General features: G+C 37.5%; 1 protein-coding gene across 1 annotated transcript in view; it reads left to right on the forward strand.

Moving 5' to 3' along the window:
- Positions 1 to 6,005: 6,005 nt before the first annotated feature.
- Positions 6,006 to 19,063, forward strand: part of LOC122574716 — a 159,181-nt gene continuing 146,123 nt past the window's right edge. The window contains exons 1-2 of the mRNA XM_043742630.1: positions 6,006 to 6,287; positions 14,512 to 15,021. Coding sequence (XP_043598565.1) covers positions 14,784 to 15,021 — 238 coding nt within the window. The 5' untranslated portion in view covers positions 6,006 to 6,287; positions 14,512 to 14,783. The remainder of the gene's footprint in view (positions 6,288 to 14,511; positions 15,022 to 19,063) is intronic.

Consider the following 19,063-nt stretch of genomic DNA (forward strand, 5'->3'; position numbering starts at 1 on the left):
ATAAAACGAATGAATAAGAAAGCAGGTTAAGACAGAGAAGTAGGGGATTCTAGAGAAGCTGATAACAGTTTGGGAAGAAAATTGCAGACCTGCGGGTTACCTGGACCCAGTACGACTGTACTGGAATTCGAGATAAGAAGGAAGATCGCTGGTGGAATACAAAAATATTACACTTCGACTCTATTTTCAAAATACATACACGACATTTTATGTTACACATATTTATTAGAGTAGGACGAATATTTAAGCGAACATCGAGATAAAAGATTGCATTATACATTTATGTAAATTCCCTACCATGTAACCGTCTAAATACAGTGTCATCTACATATCTACATGCCCACATTTTTAAATCTTATTTTATCTGAATATTGCTGCGATACTATAATTTATGAATGCTGCATTACACCGGTTCATTTACCAGAATTTTTAATGTCCAGATATTAAATTACGATACAAAGCTGCAATACTGAAGGTTTACTGAAATTATTGACGTAATAACAACTTTGTTCTTTCATTTATTAGATATATGCAGAAGCTTTTGGCAAACTTATCATCATTAAATGATATTGTGGTATAAAGGTATTCATTTTTTTGGGGGGGCCATGAACCTGACGTTTATTTTCATTATATCACTTCAATGTACTTGTATAATATATTATGATAGATATTGAAGACTAATAGCCGTAGCGTAAAATTTCTCGCTTTATATAAATATTCGTGTATGATCAGGCCCTCACTTTCTTTCGCGTTAATTCATGTCGTTCACACTTCAGAAGCTCCGTTACTTGTTAGATATTATTATGCGAAGAATAGTCGACGTTATAGAAAGAGCGAGCTTTGCGAATGGGGTTTCCGAAGCTCTCTCGGTAAACTCAGGGCTTTCCTTTCGACGAGCTTTCAGCATTGTGCCGGCTAGCACGTGGAGGTTAGCCTGCGCACGTAAATACCATGATTGATGGGCTAGAAACAGCTCTCGAGTCTCCTCTATCCTCTCCCTCTGCCACTCCTCTGTTGCTTCTCTCTGCCCTTCATTCACGTCGTACTTCGACCTATTTGGTATGAAGAGCGAAGTTTACAAGGAACACACAATGGAATCTGATTTTCCGCACCCATACTTTTGTCTTTGGTCACTTAACACGTCATTTGCTGTGGCCATTGTTTGACTGTTCGACACCACGTGTCGGCATCACGCGTATCTTTCCGCCCTCTTTGAGTTCGAATTCTGTTCCCAATAGAGATCAGACAGAATCTCTCGAAGAAGTCCATTAAATGTGATAATATTCGATGGGAGTGTTTCTTATCTTATGATTTATGGTTATCTCGAGGGATGGATCTATCTCCCTTTAGAATTATACCTTTTGAAATTCATGACGTTGTCGAATTGTTTCGTAGCCGATACTGGATCTGATATGTTCTTTTGGCGAAGTATCGACCGAAATATTTCATGCTTGTAAATAGGATTCTTTTCAAAGGATATTTATTTTCACTGGAGAAACGATCGTTAAACGAAAAGAAGATACTACGTGGAATGATGTACAGAGAAAATTTTGGTACATTATGTTTGGTACGTTATGTGGATACTTGAATAGATTATTTGAGCAAGTTTTAGTATCGTAGGGAAACGTTTCCGTGCGGTCCAATATCGATTTTGTCCAATAGCATAAATCTATTAAATTCCTTTGAACATTAAAGCAGTTCATCGACGTTATTCCCGCCTCGTATATAATTTTCAAGCCATTTGATTCCGATCGTACTATTCAAACGATGGGTTAGTTAACAAGGCTTGTGAAATGAGATTTACTTCGTTTACTAGAATCAAATTAACATGAACATTTCATTTTACAGCAAATAGCTAGGTTTTATCAATTTCTATCAAATATGTGTCCTTCCTTGAAATCTGATCTCTATTTAAAACGAATTGCAGTACCGCAAAGTTCAAGCGGTGATGGACCACGGAAAGAACACGATACGTGACCTATATTTTTCTCTTTTTTTGTGGTTTCGGAATGTTAACAAAATTAAATTGTTCGTGAACCGCAGCTAAAATTTAAAAGACAAACACCAAGGTAAATTGTAGGCGACCGCAAATCGTTATGCTGGCTGCGCCGGTAACTACATCGAATTAGGGTGAACCGAAATCAAACCGAATCAAGCCAAATCAAACCGGCACACAAATTGTAAGGGGTAGTAATTGTAAAGGGTATCCACAACATTCATGTACACGTAAACAGCCAATACAATGACTTACTTATAAAATACTTATACATTTTTAAATATCAGTTCACTCAAACCCATGATAATCAGACTTCAAATTTATCATGCGTTCCTAATCACATAGACTACACAACGTATATTATCAGAATATTACAAAGTTTGTTTCTCAATTTGTAATGCTTAATTAAAACATAATTAAACATTCGTGTTTAATGGTTACTACCATGATGTTACTTAACAGGCAATTTAGCTAACGGACCTAAGAGACACACTAGGAGAGATCTGTTATCGGAGTTTAGCGGTTTCCTTGATCCCAGCGTGGATGTCTCTGACGCGTATATCTTCACCTGCAGTGCTATATCCGTATCTGTCGTGGCCTTCGACCCTGGTATACGACCTCAGGATAGATCGTGTCCTCTGAAAACCTCATTCCCCAAATGATTCAACTCTTCTTCACATCATTTTGTCTTCCAAATCTTTGCTGATTTTGCAAACAATTTATTGTACACAACTTATCGAAGTGGTATTCATTCGATAACAATACGTAACTTCATTTAGCGTTCGCTATCCCTTGATATCTTTATTCCTGAACTAGTTTCTCACTATATGCTGTTCCTATAAATCACAAGAAATTTTTATGCTCATGCACGTTTTATAATGAGTTCTTACATACGACGTTGAGGAAAATGATAATGCGCGACGCGAATCTCTATTGCTTCCTCAGGATTGATCGATCAGTCTTGCACAGGGAGCGAGTTTCGTCTGGCAGGTATTTCTGTCGCTGGTGTTAGTTTCGCTCCCGCGGCTGTCGTTTTTCTGCTACGTGTATCGTTTCTTGAATTTCGGCAGTTATGCCTGGAATATCGAACAGGTTATCAAAAGTGTTGAAGGTACATGTATGTGAGGTAACCGTATCGAATGTTGTAGATTATGAAGTTCGTAGGCTTTAAATATTCTGCGTCAGATAAAAGTTTTGCAAATATACGTGTGGTTTTTTATATTTTTCATTTGACCTCTTTAATATTTAAGGACTTAAGGATACTATTTATTAGTATTCTTTATTTAAGAATTTAGTATTTAAGAATTAGAGAGTACACAAATTTCGTTAATGCTGCAGCAGTTTGCTGGAAAAGAACGCTTAATAACTTTATGGAGAAGCAAATTTTTTCAGGGCTTATTGAGGATTTTGCCGTCCACCACGTGCACATTATAAATTACGGTCGAATCATGTTTATTTTATCATCCGGCACGATTAATTATTTCCCAACGATTAATTATTCTCAACATTTCTCGGCAATTAATTATCATTAGACGTTCACGTCTGGCGTTAGAATGGCTGTAATGTTATTGACCGGATCTGAATCTCGCAATTACTATCTTTACTATTTCATATAATATGAAAAAGGAATTAACATTTCATATTAAATAAAATTATTAAATAAAGCACGATAATTTTTTTAAATAGGATTGATGTTGTGATAAACAACTATTGCAATTTAAAACTTTTGTGCAATACGATTGCCGGAATAGTCACGACAAAATTTAATAAAAGAAGATCACTCTTATCAATTGGAACAGGAAGTATCGATTTCATTTGGTAGTTTAATTGATTAATTTTCCATGAGATTGCAATGTCCATTATTCGAGTTCGCTCAACGTTGTTTCCGGTCGCTACGAAAATGAAAGTGTCATACGGAAGGTAATATCAGTACGATGGTACAACATTAATCGGTGGAATTTCTGCGAGGCTCGTGCAGCAATGTATTAACAATTTAACGAGCCGACACCTGCGATAGCTATTATAACACAATTATATACAACGCTTCGTGCGGAGGCGTGTATGCGTATTGCGAATTGGTGCAGCAGACTGCATCCGTACGCTAGAATGCAAAGTGAATTGCTTGAGCTCATAGGTCCCGACATAAATTCTCTCATTATTCCCTTTCTTGCCAAAGTTTATTGAACGTCTATTGGATAGATTTTAATGTAGCATAATCTAAAATAGTAATTCATTGGAAACAGGTACGAATTTGGGTGCTAACTATGTATTCCGGATATGAGATATAAAATTTGATATTGAATTTTGAAATTCTAAAGTGTACTCTGTTCCCTTTTTTTTTTATAAATTTTAATACAATTTTACGAAAAGTATCATATATAAATTACAGATTAAATAATATGACATTTCTCGAAAAAAGAATAGGATATTCTGCTAATTGGATAATTCAATTTTTAGAAAAGCACAATATTAAAAATACCTACGCGTGAGAATGATATAAAAATATGAAGAGAATGAAATTAAGTTTATTGAATATCGTAAACATCGCTTGCAAAAACGCAAAACAACAAGATAGTAATTATTATTATGATATGTGTTTGATGGTTACTTAGACATCTTATTAAGAGTACTTTCAGATTGCATGCTCTAAGCATATTATAATTAAACAAGAAACAATATAAGGGTGCTTTCCGATACTAATATAATCATTTCGTATTAGTTAGCACGTCAGTGTAAAACAATAGACTGCTACATAACTGTACGAGGAATTTCTGCAACTTTAATAACACCGAGATATAATATATGCAGTTAATTACTTCATCGTGAAAGTTTAATCGCTTGGAAACTAAAGTTCCTGTTAGTACCTTGTTAGACATTGTTCAATTCTCTATATGTCAATAAATTATTTAAGCGTTAATATATTTTACGTTTGATGCCTTCACCGGATACTGGGAAATTCATTTGTTAATTGTAACGGAATAGTTCTTGCAGTATATTAAACGCAATAGCTCGTAAATTATTAATAAATATATAAAATATTTAGTTCGTATTTCGCGGCTGCACTACCGGATGTTAGATCGATACTACCACTATCTATCGGTCGTGCGCCGAATTAATGTCGATTGAGATTGAATTCTTCGATTTCCGCCATTACGCTTCCCGCCAATTTGAGATTCACAAGCACACGTCATACTCTGCAGTTTTTGTACATTATTTAAGTGATTAGCGTAATTAACAGTGCCAGATATCGTTAGTACTGCTCAACTCGGCTCCAGAGATGGAAATAACGAAGGTATTTGGAGATTTTAAGTCTACATATATCATTTGTGTCAAATTTTCAACATGTGTGTAATCATTGCAAAAGTAGAATGTTCTTGGCGTCGTTTACATGCTTCAGTTCCTATATCAAGTCACCCATAATAATTCAAATACTAGTAAACATCAATTAGATTACAATTTTAAATTCATAACCTTAATTCATCTCGCGTCATACAAATATTAAGACTATCACACTCCATCGAAAGTCCATTCGAATATTCTCTTTCGAAACATAAATCAAAGTATGAAACATGTTTAATTTTTTGTACGACTACGTGATCACGAGAAAGTGATTACGAAAGGGTGATCAATGGTAATCGTTCGAAAAATTAAATATGATGCCAACAGTTTGTTACGTGTCATGTTTCATACTTCGATTTATTGCTATTGTCTATTATTGTATTATATATATATATGTATTGTTTTGTTGTATATTGATTGTTTTAATATTCGCATTACATGGGATAGTATTGTTAATTTAAGATTATGGAATTGAAATTGAATAGCGATTAACTAGGATTGCCAGGATAGCTTTACTAATCAATCGTAGACGTTGTAAATCTGAGAAAGCATACTGTGACATGATTTCACACTCGTTTATACCGAAGAAAGCCCGTTGCAAAAAAGCTCGTGCAAGTTCGCCTGTCCTTGTAGCACTCGGATAGAATCGCTGGCACGCTTTAGGTGGTGGCGCGCGCGTTACGAAGGGCAGTTCGCCTCCGGCCGCCGTCGAGTACGTACGGATTGATACGACGTTTCTCGAGCAACGCGAGCCTCTGTTACAGCTGTGTGTTATATTCTCGTGACAGTTCAGTGTCCAAATGTGCTACCGGCTACCTCCACCCACTATGCAGTCACTCGCGTCATTTATGCATCGTTCAACGTGACTATTCCTGACGGATAGTGATCGAATGTTGGAACTTCTACATACACGTTGCACATCTGGATTTTGGCGATTTTACTTCAAGTACAGGTATGTTTTACACATAATTGGATATCTTAGAGTTAAGTGTTTTTCATGCAAGATTTTTGACGTTTTAACGCTAGACTCCGTCGATAATATAGGATTCTGTGCCATTTCATATGGGTTTATTGGTATCAAAGAATTGTATCGCTCGAATGAAAAATCGATTGTTATGATAAAACCGGTGTCAGTGTTTTATAATAACTTTTGGAATTAATAGAATCTCGATGATTGGTTAACGTATTTGAGTGTATGAAGTAATGACTATAACGACTACAAGAACACATGCCTGCAATTTGGAGTATATTTTTATCCATAGCTTGTAACATGCTAATGAAAGATTTGATTTCGTACTAATGAAAAGCGGAGTTCATTAAATTTATTTGAAAATCAAAGTAAACCAGAAATAATTCAATAATTTCGCGAATTTAACAAGAATCAATAGTTGAATTCTTTTTCGTTTTTATTTCGGAATTTTTACAATATGCATTGAAACGTGAGAGTTGATTTGATTGAATCATTAATTTAACAACGCTGGAACGCAATATTCCTCCCTTTCTACGTAGTTGAACAGAAGATACTGTGCATACGAGAAATACAGTAACGAGTGATACTTTTATCTTTGTGTGTAGCAGGGGATTATGAATATATTATTCTGATATTTTCTGTACGATTCTGTACCATGGTATTCTCTCGAAAGTCCGACTCCGGTCTACGGATTATTCTTTAGATAATGAAATAAATTACAACCATTGTAGATTTTAAATAAAAGTAGCAAGCTAAAGAGAGATTAATTAATTAATGTAGACCGCATCATAGAAAAAGTTTTCCTACCGTGTACAATTTTGATAACAACATGGTTTAGTAGGTTGCAATGCGTATCTCGAAAACACGCGTGTTTACAATTTTTTGTAAGAAATACGAACTCGGGACTTTGTTTACATGTTGAAAAAGTATTATTTCGTTCATTTCGAGGATCTCGTCATTTTATCAACCATTAAATGTAACGTATATATATAAAGGAATAAGTTTCCTTTTATTTTGAGGAATTATTTCTAACTAAATAATATTCATATTCATATACAGATTATTCAAATTAATACTTTCGTAATTAATGAGTCTTAGGACTCTTTTGTATAAGATTAATCATTCATGGAATTTGACGGATATTTAATTACCTTCTGATTAATGGAACTTAGAAAATGATCAAATTAATTAAGCTCAATTAATGTATCTTCTAACATATATTATGATGTAGTTTGTACAATTTTTACATTTAAATTTTTAATTAAGCGACAATCTAGGAACAAAAATAATGAAAGTTTTCAATCAAAGATTACGAATTGTACCAAAACTAAACTGTTTTAAATAGATTTTGCAGAAGGAAGTAAAGGAATAGAGAACTGAATAATTACGAGTTAATTGGACGTGACTTTCAATTTTGTAACCGTGAAGGAACATTTTCAGATAAATTGTAATTCGTGGTCGGCGAATTATGATGTCCGTGTAGATGATTCACAGGACAGAGAAATAAACGGCTCAATATTCCCTTGTGTATTCGCAAGCCGAGCCACGCCACATTTTCCCCGCAAATTGTTTACGTCTTTTATTTCCGGAAACTGAGCTACGCTGTTACTATTTACTGTGAACCTGTCAGTATGGTGGTGAAGAGGATAAATGATAGCGTTGAGATATATATGATAACACGCTAGTATAGAAATCTTATGAGAAAACGTTATCGAACGATCATAAACGTTAATTGTCACGAAATTTGAGAATTATATTTATTGGAAAATTTAAGTCAATGCAACAAACGTAAGCGAAAACAAAATTTCATGTGATTAGTATAGAAATATCTTTAGTGGATGTTAAGATTTTATTTAAACATTTTTGTTTAAGTCTTGTTCAATCGAACGATAGTGTTTTCCTTCAAACATTTTTTCAATAAAAGAGAATTCTTTCGTTGAGTTTTTTTAAACCTCCTGTGAAAATGTTTTTTAATTTTTACAACTACGTTTTTTTAGTTCGCACCCATTTTTATTCGTGTTTGAACATTTCATGTGTAATTTACAAACGTCAATACACGGTACTTTCAGCTATAATCTTCGCTTTATGGTGCTAATGAACGTTTTTGTTACCATGGGTTAGAAAAAATGTTAAAAACATTGAAACTCCGCAGCTTTTGAAAACTAGGTCACGTTTAAATCTCTTTTGATATTTCACCGAATCGTTAGAACAAAGCTATTCGTTTTCCACTATGTTCATTTGCCCAGCACTTCTTGCAAAATAACAAATTTCAAAGTATAAAAATAACATTTTAAATGAAAAATATACATGGCGAATCATGATCCGTTTTACCTAAATTTCGAAAAATGTCCTTACGTACCTTTATCCATAAAACTTTTCCAGTCGTTTCATGCTATTAAAACGGATAAGTGCCAGGACCCAAAAGAAATCATAACTTCATTGTATTACAAGTTTTATTCATCTCCTTTAAGTCGACCAATTTAATGAATGCTGGAGTCGGAGATTTAAATCGGACGATCCTAAGTAAACTTAGCACGAAGATCGACGTTTTAACAGGAATAAGTACGAGTAAACGGAAAGAGAAGCGGCTCGGGTGCGCGTTAATTTATTTAAGTTGGAATCTATACGAGCGAAGGAATGTAAAAGAAACAGAGAAACGAGGAGGAGAACGCTCAACGTTATTCCGAAATTGTTCTATGGATTTCTCGTCGCGAAGCTTAACGATCAAGAGGAGTCGCGCGGACGTCTCTCCTGGGAAATTACGAATTACATGTTTTTCAATTAAATATACCGAGACTCGTCTACTGGGAAATACAGAGTCGACGCGTGGAGAGGGGTGACGAAAAATCAACCGCGAGATTCGCGTTTGCTGGTTGATCGCGAATTTTAAAGAAGCCGCGTTCGATCGTTTTAACTTGATATTATGAAATGAAAGCAATTTCCTGATCTGATTGCGTGCATTAAATTTAATTCTATTTCATTCTGTTTGATAATTTTGGAATCGGCAACGCGTTGCATTAACGACACATAATATATTTTGCGGACAGTATGGATTGGAAGCATTTGCGTCTGAAATGATTAATTTCTTCCTATAATCTCGTGTTTGTAAAGTTTAGAGATTATTTCGTAGAAATGTCAGAAATATTTATTATTGTTGCAATACTTCATTCGATATTCGCGTTTCTTTTTATGCATAATGCAAAAGGAGTATAGAAGAATAATTGCCCAGTTATGCGGTCAGCTTATTCTTGTTCACGCAGGAAGATTAATCTTGCATTGTAAAGCGGATTACATTCTTCGTAATAGATTATCTTTAATGATAAAACGATACAAATGATTTCACGATGAGCATTACTCCATGATTGATCACCGACTCTTATTGAATTTGTCCAAGAATGAATTGCCATTCCATTACTCACGAGAGTTGCGAGTTACACTTCTAGCAAAACCAGATAAAATCTTGCATGGCGTACAAAATTGTTCAGGATATTTTGAAGAAATAACAAGAAATGCTTTCTCGCATTAATCTAACGTAAGAAGAAATCATTTTGCGATTGAAAGCAATACAGCAAGAAATATAATATCCGCAGCTGCTTGTTCGATCTTTTCAGTGAAATCAGAATTTCATGTCGACGAAATCGAGCGCATGTTATGAAATTCAACTAACGAGAAGAAAAATCATATACGACAAAGAATGAAACATTCGGAGAATATATCTTTCAATTCATCTTTCCCATCTTCGTATTGGAATTTTTCCAATAACGTGTTTGCTTTTTGCGAATCAACAGTTTTCATATTTTTTTTTCCCCCCTCGACCGATGTAAAAAATAGTTTCCAATTACAGGATCATTTCTCATCTGGCAATTTATACGAGTCGGCCGGGGCTTCTCAATACTTTTGGTTTAATTAATTGAAAAAAACTGAGCGTTGCAACGTTCGAAGTTCAAATTGCTGCCTCGTCGGAGAAGGATACTCGAAAGATTTTCGTTCTTGTTAGGAAGCAGTTTCGAGTGGTTATTTAAGTCTGTTCCGCAAACGCAAGCCGCTCCTAGGCTTGCACGTTTCGCGGGCCATTTTATTCGCTTCTTCTTTTTTCCAACTTTTCTCTTCTTTTTCGCCGCCGCCCTCTTTTTCTTCTCTCTTTTCGTAGACCGTTTCTTAAGTATCAGGTAATTAAAAGTTCGAACCCACCACGATTCACGCCTGGAAAGATCAGTGCCAGGCTTGCTCTCGCCTTCTTCGTTCACCTTTCACGAGTGACACGCGGCCCCTCGACTTCCTTTCTTTTTACACCCTTGTTTCCCTTTTTCTGATCGGTTTTTTTGTTGAAAAAGTTTGCGGCTGTCACGACAGGTTCGACGTTCCGATGAGAAAAGTTGAAAAATCCCACAGTGGTTTCTGAGCGAATGCCGACGGTTGTTCTAACGTTCTTTGATGTTCTCTCGCTTTCTTGGAATGCTCTTCACCGGGACCTGGAAAAACTGTCGTACGCTTTTGAACGAAAACTTCTCCCTCGCCAGTTACCAATGAATTTCGACTGAAAGAGATGAAAGCTGCATGAAATATGGTGAGGATTTAATTACGTCTTTTAACCATGATTTCTAGGTTACTTTATTTGCTTTGAGCAGGGTCAAATGTATACAGTATATTCATCATATGATCATAATAATGAAAATATTACTTTATCTGTATCTACACATTTTTTTGCACATGCTAAATTAAGTAACGTTAAAGCAAATACATTGTCTTCCTTTCTATAGAAAACAAGAAGAAAACAAAAATAAAACAAAGAATTTGTTTCAAAGTAATATATCGTTGAAATCTTTCACTGAGCTGAGCTATCTTCTTTGTTTTAAATTGCATTCAACATACAATTTTTTCATTGCAGAAACAGGAGGTATATTGTAAATGAGAAAGTAAGAAGATAAAATTGAATATTTGCCGAGCTACAATGGAAGAGGCCGCGAATTTCGATTCGAACAGACGAGAAGCAGAATTCGTTTTGAAGAGAGTTGAAAAACGCGCCGTTCTTGGATGGAACAGTGCGGTCTGGGGAAAACGATAGGTGCAGACCGTTAATGGTTTTTTAGTTATGCAGAGAAACCATTAAAACGTTTGCCCGCTCTCGAAGAAATTAATTCCAATTGCCGTTATCGCGGTGGTTGAAAAAGGTGCCTACCACCCAGCTAGTGATCGCGGTATGCGGATGCTAGGAGGGATACCATTATCGCCACCACATTTCCCACATCGTGGGTGGTTCGGTCGGGCCTGGCAGAAAACTTGAGTTCTTTTTTCATATTACTTCACGTTCTCGTGCACGAGTATGGAATAACCGAATAATAGAGAGCAGTACGAGCAATAGGATTCTTATATTCCAAAGTCTGCGATAGCTGTTCGATTTAATTGGATTCTTATTAGCACTCCCCGATATCGTCTATGAGTGAGAAAACCAGAAAAAACGAAACAATAATGGTAATACCATATTTTATATTTTCATTAGCCTGTGAAATGAATTAATTGTTCGCAAGGACAGTAAATCATCAGACTCGTGACTACCCATTTTTCTACCAAGCTTTTATTTCTCGAGTTGAAGTACCGACTTTGCGACGATGTTCCGTAAACTCTTATTATCGGATAATTATTTTTATAACGGACCGTAAATATTCATTTTTATATCGGGACAAAAATAATAAACGTCCGATTGGAAAATGAGCACGAGCGTGATGACACCTTTTACCGAGTCGTTTATTTGCTCCACGACATGGTAATTTTATGTGCTTTATGTTATCCTTCGATCGATAGGATCACCACTTCCTGCTTCTAAGTCTTTAATATCTGGAATCTCTGATATTTCCCTGCCTGTTAGTGCTTCGAAGAAATAAGGAATCTTTCATTGTCATTGTCTCTTTCGTTTCGTTTCGTTTCGTTCCCTCCCTGCTGACCCAGTTAAAGGAATAAAATTGCCCTCTAAAAGGAGCTCATTAAAATACTCGTCGATAAATCGACGTTGCCTCTTGCTAATGAAGCTTCCGTAATTCCTCAGAAGGTTCGGCGAAATTATAAACAAAAAAGGGAAAGTGGGTTAACGCGATCGAAAAGTTGAATCGACAGCGAGCATGTAGACGACGACGGTTAGAAAAGAGAGCGGGGCAATTTGCGAGGCGTAACTTCCGAAAATCCGTGGATTTCAATGAGTGCTGGTGGCACAGCTGCTTAGAACGAGCGAACGGTGTAAACTTCTCGGCGGAAATTTGCGCGACGACAGGAAGTCGCCGGGGCTATATTTACGAAGACGGAAATATTCTCGCGGAAGTAAATTCCCGTTTACGATGCCACCCGGTGCCGTTTCGAAAAAGCTTTATTCCGCTGCATGCGCGTCGCTCAAACATCAGGTCACCGGTTATAAGTTGCGGTTTCATTGTATCGTAAAATTACGCCAAGTGTGAAAAATACGAGCCGACAGGTATCAAATGCTTCTACTTAAAATCGAAACGGCATTCCTCGATGCTGTTTCAAACGTGTCGAAAAACAGACGCGGTTTTATGGTATAATTTATGTTTGCCATTCTATGAAAGACGTGTCTGGAGAAAGTTCGGGAATGCTGGCCCGCTTGGTATGTTATCTGCTAAAATAATACACATAAAATAATGATTATCGGCGAAATATAAACAAAGTTGCATTACGTAATCTGCTGATACCAATTTTATTGACGTGTTCGTTAATTTCATATATTTTATGAAATAAAGGACTTGCGAAAGGAGGAGTGGTAGACATTCTTAGAATCTTATGATAATCTCCGCGCAAAGTGGATCAAAAGGTGAAAAATTTGACAAAACCGGCTAGTATTAAAATTGATTCTCTGGAATATCAGTAACGGTGTTAATTTATCGTACAAATCCCCAATTCTAACAAGAATTTCATTATCTTTTCTCGCTTTGAACAGGCTTCGTGCCAGAGGGAATTGAACCGTGAACAGGATAAATCCAGATTTTATCCATAACGAATGGAATAAAAATTTAGATTGGATCAGGTTTCTTCGAGAATATTAAGGATCGAATGGAATCCAGGCGGGCATATGTCTGTCATTCATGAAGCGGTTGGTCGCGGTAGTTAGCGTTGCTCGCCATTTAAAACAAATTCACGCGGTGGTTTTTTTTTCCATCCCCCTTTTTCATCTATCCGGACCGTTGTCAGTCTGATCTGTTTCGCAGTCAACGAATTCCGTACGCGTCCGTGTCGGAACATCCGCTGTTCCGACACCAGCATCGATAAAACTAGCTCAGTGACATTTCTGATCCGGTAAACAACCGGCTGCGCTATTCTTTGTTCAACCGAATGCCAGTTTCGAAAACGATGAACGGCCCCCCCCCCCGTCAGAACTGTAGCATCGATCAGTTTTACGTTGCACTTCGTTTTCTGTAAGAGTGATTGGTCGAAACGAAACGCTGTCAGATATTAGGAAATGATAACAAATATTTATTTCAGAGGTATTTCGTTTTGTCTTCCATTTTATTTCGACTATTTTTATTTAATCCAAACAGATGGGATTTCGATGAAAAAACAAAGTTAAACGAGTATCAAGTAACTCTATACCGTTGCAATAACGTCAACGCTTTTTAGTTTGTTTTGCACGAAAGAAAAAAATTATTTGATGTTGACGCGCTGACAGCGTTTGACAAGGAAAACTTTCAATTTGATTGCAAACGTTCCTCAATCAATTATTTGCTCGCGACTACAATTTTCCTTTCAACGTGGGAATCAGTGTTGAGCACCAACCGCGAGAATTCTCATTGCGAATTAAACGGTGGTGGCACGCGACGGTCACGAGAACGGTTCCCAAGAGGCGTACGATAAAGTCAAACTCGATGGTACCTCGATAACTCGCTTATCGTGGTCGGATTATTCGCTTTCGTCGAACGAGAACGACAGTATCGTTAGCTGAGCGACAAATGGCCACAGGCTTGAAACATCCTACGTTCGCTGTGAAAATCGAGAGCCTTTATCATATTCATATTCATCTTCTTTAACGATCATGATATGTAATATGTAATATTATCTTTTTATAATATCAAAAATTTTGTAAGGAGAAATCAGTGAGAAATATTTACCTATATAAATATAAATAAATATATATATATATAAATTTATTTATTTAAATTATATTTTCAATGAAGTACTAACTTTGTTCTTCATTTTGTTTTTCTAGGATGGTTAACGGAAACAATGAGACACCATTCCAGGAGCGTCGTTTTGTATTCAAGGACGCACTATGATGAATGCGTGAAACTTTAAGTATAAAAGTGTTGCAGGAAGAAAGACAGTGTATTGAACTTGAGAACAAATCGTATAAGAATGTGTCGAAGTTCGCGAGAAGTTTCTAGCCGAAAAGACAGGAGAGGATGGTTGAAATCGGTGAGATGATTCCATAGATTATGTAGAATGTTTTCCTGAAGAGAGTGCGGAATCCCATAGACGAAGATGTGCTGCTCGGGTGGTCCTGGTGGCATCAGATTGACCAGATGTGGCGTGGTTTGTGGAATCGCGGCGCTCGCTGCTCTCAGCACAGCGCTCGTCGGTCCTGCTTGGCTTCACACCGAGGAAAAATTGAATAGTCCTTTTCAACCACGTAACTTTGCCAATGTCGTGAGTGTGCGATTCAACTTGGGGCTCTTCCTGGTCTGTCCAAAGATCGTGGGGCCTCCCAACGTAACATTGAGTGAGTAGCTTTTTCCTTTTACCAATGTAATTTTTGCAGGATTAATTTGGAGCTCTGTTATGGTCTAGTTGATAAGTGATATAGCAAAATGTAATATAAAGTAGTAATTTTTGTATTAACACCGCGAGTGAAACATAACTAGGTAGCACATCTATCAGTGACTCTAATATATTTGCAACCTCTTCAGATACACATGTTTGTTTTAACTATAAGAACTTGCGATTTTCTTTAAGATTTTTTTCAAAATTACCGACTACAAACGTGTTAAGTAAGCTTTGAAAATACGGCGAAGCAGAGATCTTAGATTTCATAATTTTCGAATAGGCCTATTAGAGTATAGGATTTATTTATTCAGAAATATTAGAAATTAGGGTTTCCAATGATTTCTATCCTATATGATAAGTTTATTGATAGATGGATCTATTTACAATGGATTAAACCGGAAACGATGGTTATTTAACGTGAACTAATTGCAGTAAAGTGCTATAATTAAGACAACTAAATGGATAATTCACAACTCGCAACGACTCGGCAACTCAACTCTCCACTCCTCACAACTCGACTCTTAGTTAACGACTCATAACAACTCGGCAACTCAACTCTCCACTCCTCACAACTCGACTCTTAGTTAACGACTCGTAACAACTTGGCAACTCAACTCTCGACTTCTCGCAACTCGACTATCAATTAACGACTGCCTGTTAATTCGTCCTTCTCCCGTAAGCATCCCTTTGTCTCTTCTCATAGCCCCACCACGTACGTGTTCCGTAACCGTCCGCGATCATGATCACGTAGGTAATTCCGCGATTCCTCCGCGTAACTATTCGACTGAAAGATCGACGACACATTGATGGGCCGCTCGGTCCATTGAAGTTTCCAGACCCTTTTGGCCTGTCGGCACTTAGGCTTTCTCGCAACATTGTTTATGGTTCACCCGATATTTCTTAGGCAATCTGTCCACGATACTACAAGAGAAATAATATTCTGGAAAGTAATATTTGACAACGTGATGAAATTATTCTATATTTAATGAAACTTTTTTATAAAATCTGGATAGCTAAAAACTAAAAGAGGTGAGAGAAATTCGGTAGCAAGTAACAATTTTATTCTTGCTGGGAGATTCTCACTTCGTTCCATTGTTCTTTTAACAACGAACGAAGAAGCAGATAAGGTGAAAGAGGAAAACTGTTAGGATTACAAGGCTATCTGTATTCATTAAACTCTTATCTTCCCTACTTAGGCCTTGCTAATTAAATAGTCTGACAGAATTAATACGCGATACCCTTTGTCTTCAACTTCTATCTTTCTGGCGAGCGTTCGCAAAACCTCGACCTTTTTCTCTATTTTCTCATGAAACTTTCCGCGAAGTTCAAGCAGAAAACCTCTATTCAAAAGATCTTCAAGATCTCCCATCAGTCTCGTTCTTTTGCAAAACCTTTCGCTCTCCGATGAAATTGTCGCCCAATTTAAAAAACTGAATTACACATCTTTTCAATGCCATGGTGGCTTTTCAACGTTCCAAAAAATTCTTTCCTCGATCGAGGAAATACTTTTTAAAGTTTCGAAAAATTCTATCCTCGACCGAGGAAATCTAAAATGAAATGTCAAACTTTTTAAAGCACGTTTCGAGGAAAAACATGACGATCTCGATTTTAGGTAAATCATCTAGGGGAATAGTTTCCTAGAAAGTCTGAACGTTACAGATGTCTATCAGACATTTTCACAAAGTCAATATCCCAGCTGAGTTAATCCTGGCCGAGATCCTCGGTTGATCTTGCAGTTGAACAGAATTTCATCCGAAAACTTTCCTCGTAAGTTCAACACCGACAAATATAGAAAACATCGCTGAAAGTTCTCGCGCGCGTTCCGCGCTCCTCAGAAAGCGTGCCCACTCGTGGCAACTTCAACAGAAGAGGCGGCAGGGGAAGGTGAGACACCTTTATCTAGAGACTTCGAAATTTTCTGTCAGCTTTGCGCGTTCTTCTTACTCCGTAAGAAGAGAAGAGAGGGGATCCCGAAGATTGCCACCGCGTTTGAACTTTTCTCGACGAGCGGGCCCACGTTGTCTCTCAACTCTAGGACGAAATCTCGCAGGACAAGGAGGGGTGAATAGCGTTTGCGACAGGCGAAGGATTTTCAGGAACGGCGTCGAGCGAACGTAAAAACAAATGACAGTGGCTGTAAAGCGGGGTCGAGGAAAGCTCGAGAGAAAGGGGCACGGTTACAAGGGTGGTTGCAACCACCCGGACGATGACAATTTCTTTTTATTTCCCTTGCTGTCTCGTCTCACTCGCTCGACCAGCAGCTTTCCATTTTTATTTCTTTTCCTGGCTCTCCTACGTTCTCGGCGCCCCTGTCTTCCTCGTCTGCTTCCCTTTTTCTTACTTTCCTTGCCGTGGTCCAAGATTTTTTTTACTGCCATCCGCTCTATGTACGTCGTACGTGTATCCTCGCATGGGCGTGTCGACGTTACACATCAGTTTATCGCTACGTTTTCTGTTCCTTTTTGCAGTTTAGCTTGTAGTTTTAGTTTTTTGTAGCCTAGCTACTATCTACTGATTAACGATGTAAGTGGGTGTGTGCGATTCTTCGATTTTTCGGATAGGACAGGCTTATTTTCTTATACCTTTAGAAGCTGAATGGAATGCTTCAAGACATTGCTTTTCAATTATAAAAGAACAGTACTTCGAGCCACGTTTTATCTCTCTCGTCCATATAGCCACAGTCTTTCACGATGATCTCAAAACTTGAGTTAATCTTTCAACTCGGAGACCGAAGTTCTGTATTTCACTCTCTCCCGTTGTGTTTTCTTGGCGATGTTCAGAACTGAGATCCAGTTTCGATGAATGGAAGGAAAACACACGGAGAGGGTCAGTCCAAGTTGCAAGTGAGACATCGGATGCTCTTCCTCCTGTATCCTCCTGGGATCAGAGTCTTGTGCTGTTCGGCATTGTTGTCTTTCTCTTTTTTCTTCGTCTCCATGATCTGACATACCAGCACGAATGGGATTCTTGAAGCAACCGTAAGAGAAATCCACCTACCGGGAAATCAAACTCGTGTGCAAAGTTTCCAGGAATGTTTAAGAAACCATATAACGATTTAGTTGTTTTCAAATGACGATCTCTAGAGAATTACGAAAATTGTTCTCTATTTAGAAATAGCGGAGAGGAAGGGAAAAGAATTATCGACCTAAACTAAATCTCTAATTAGAGACAAATTCTTTTTAATACGATATAACATAATATTATATAATGATTCTGGTCGTCGTTATCTATCAAATTATCGTCTCGTCATTTCTAAAAGGAACGTTAAAGTAACATATCGCAACTTACAAGAGGCTTCTCGAGTTTATCTTCGTGGTCGATGATACGTCGTTTTCTTCACTCGCCAACAAAAGTCCATTTTCTTTTCTTTCCTTAGGAAAGCCCAGCGGAGGTTTTCCCTGCAGTTTCACACGATTAATTTCCCTTATGCGATCAGACCCGTTAGAGCGGGGAAGATAAATCTGACGTAACGCCTGGGGATTCCATCCTGGCTCGTTAAAAATGGAAATTACCGGCATTTTAAAAAGCTGATCTCGCAGAGCGTGCGGAAGCGAGCGCAATCGGGCCGGAAAAAGTTGGTAGAATTTGGCCTGGGAAGCGAGCTCGGTCTTCCGCAAAATCTACCAGGGTTGCTAACGAGTCCTTATTATCTTCGTCATCGGTCGGTTTTCGTTCCGCTGCCGACGAATCCTCGTAAGAATCGCGACGAGCACGCTGATTTCCAATGGATCGTTGACTAATGATAGACATTAAATAAAATGCTCGGCATCGTTCCGCAATAGCGACGAGCCGCTGCTACGTTGCGAGACATTACCACTTTTCCGTCTGACTATGCTCGTACTGTTACTACTGATCGCCTACTCGTGGAAACTAGGACAATGTGTTTCGAACACGATAGGGGAAAATACAGGTTAACGTGATTTAATGGTCGAGAGATCGGTAATTATGTAATTTAATATTGCTAGCGGGTAATATTGATAGATATTCGTATGTTATTT

The sequence above is a fragment of the Bombus pyrosoma genome, linkage group LG14, assembly GCF_014825855.1.
Source record: "Bombus pyrosoma isolate SC7728 linkage group LG14, ASM1482585v1, whole genome shotgun sequence".
Classification (NCBI taxonomy): Eukaryota; Metazoa; Arthropoda; class Insecta; order Hymenoptera; family Apidae; genus Bombus; species Bombus pyrosoma.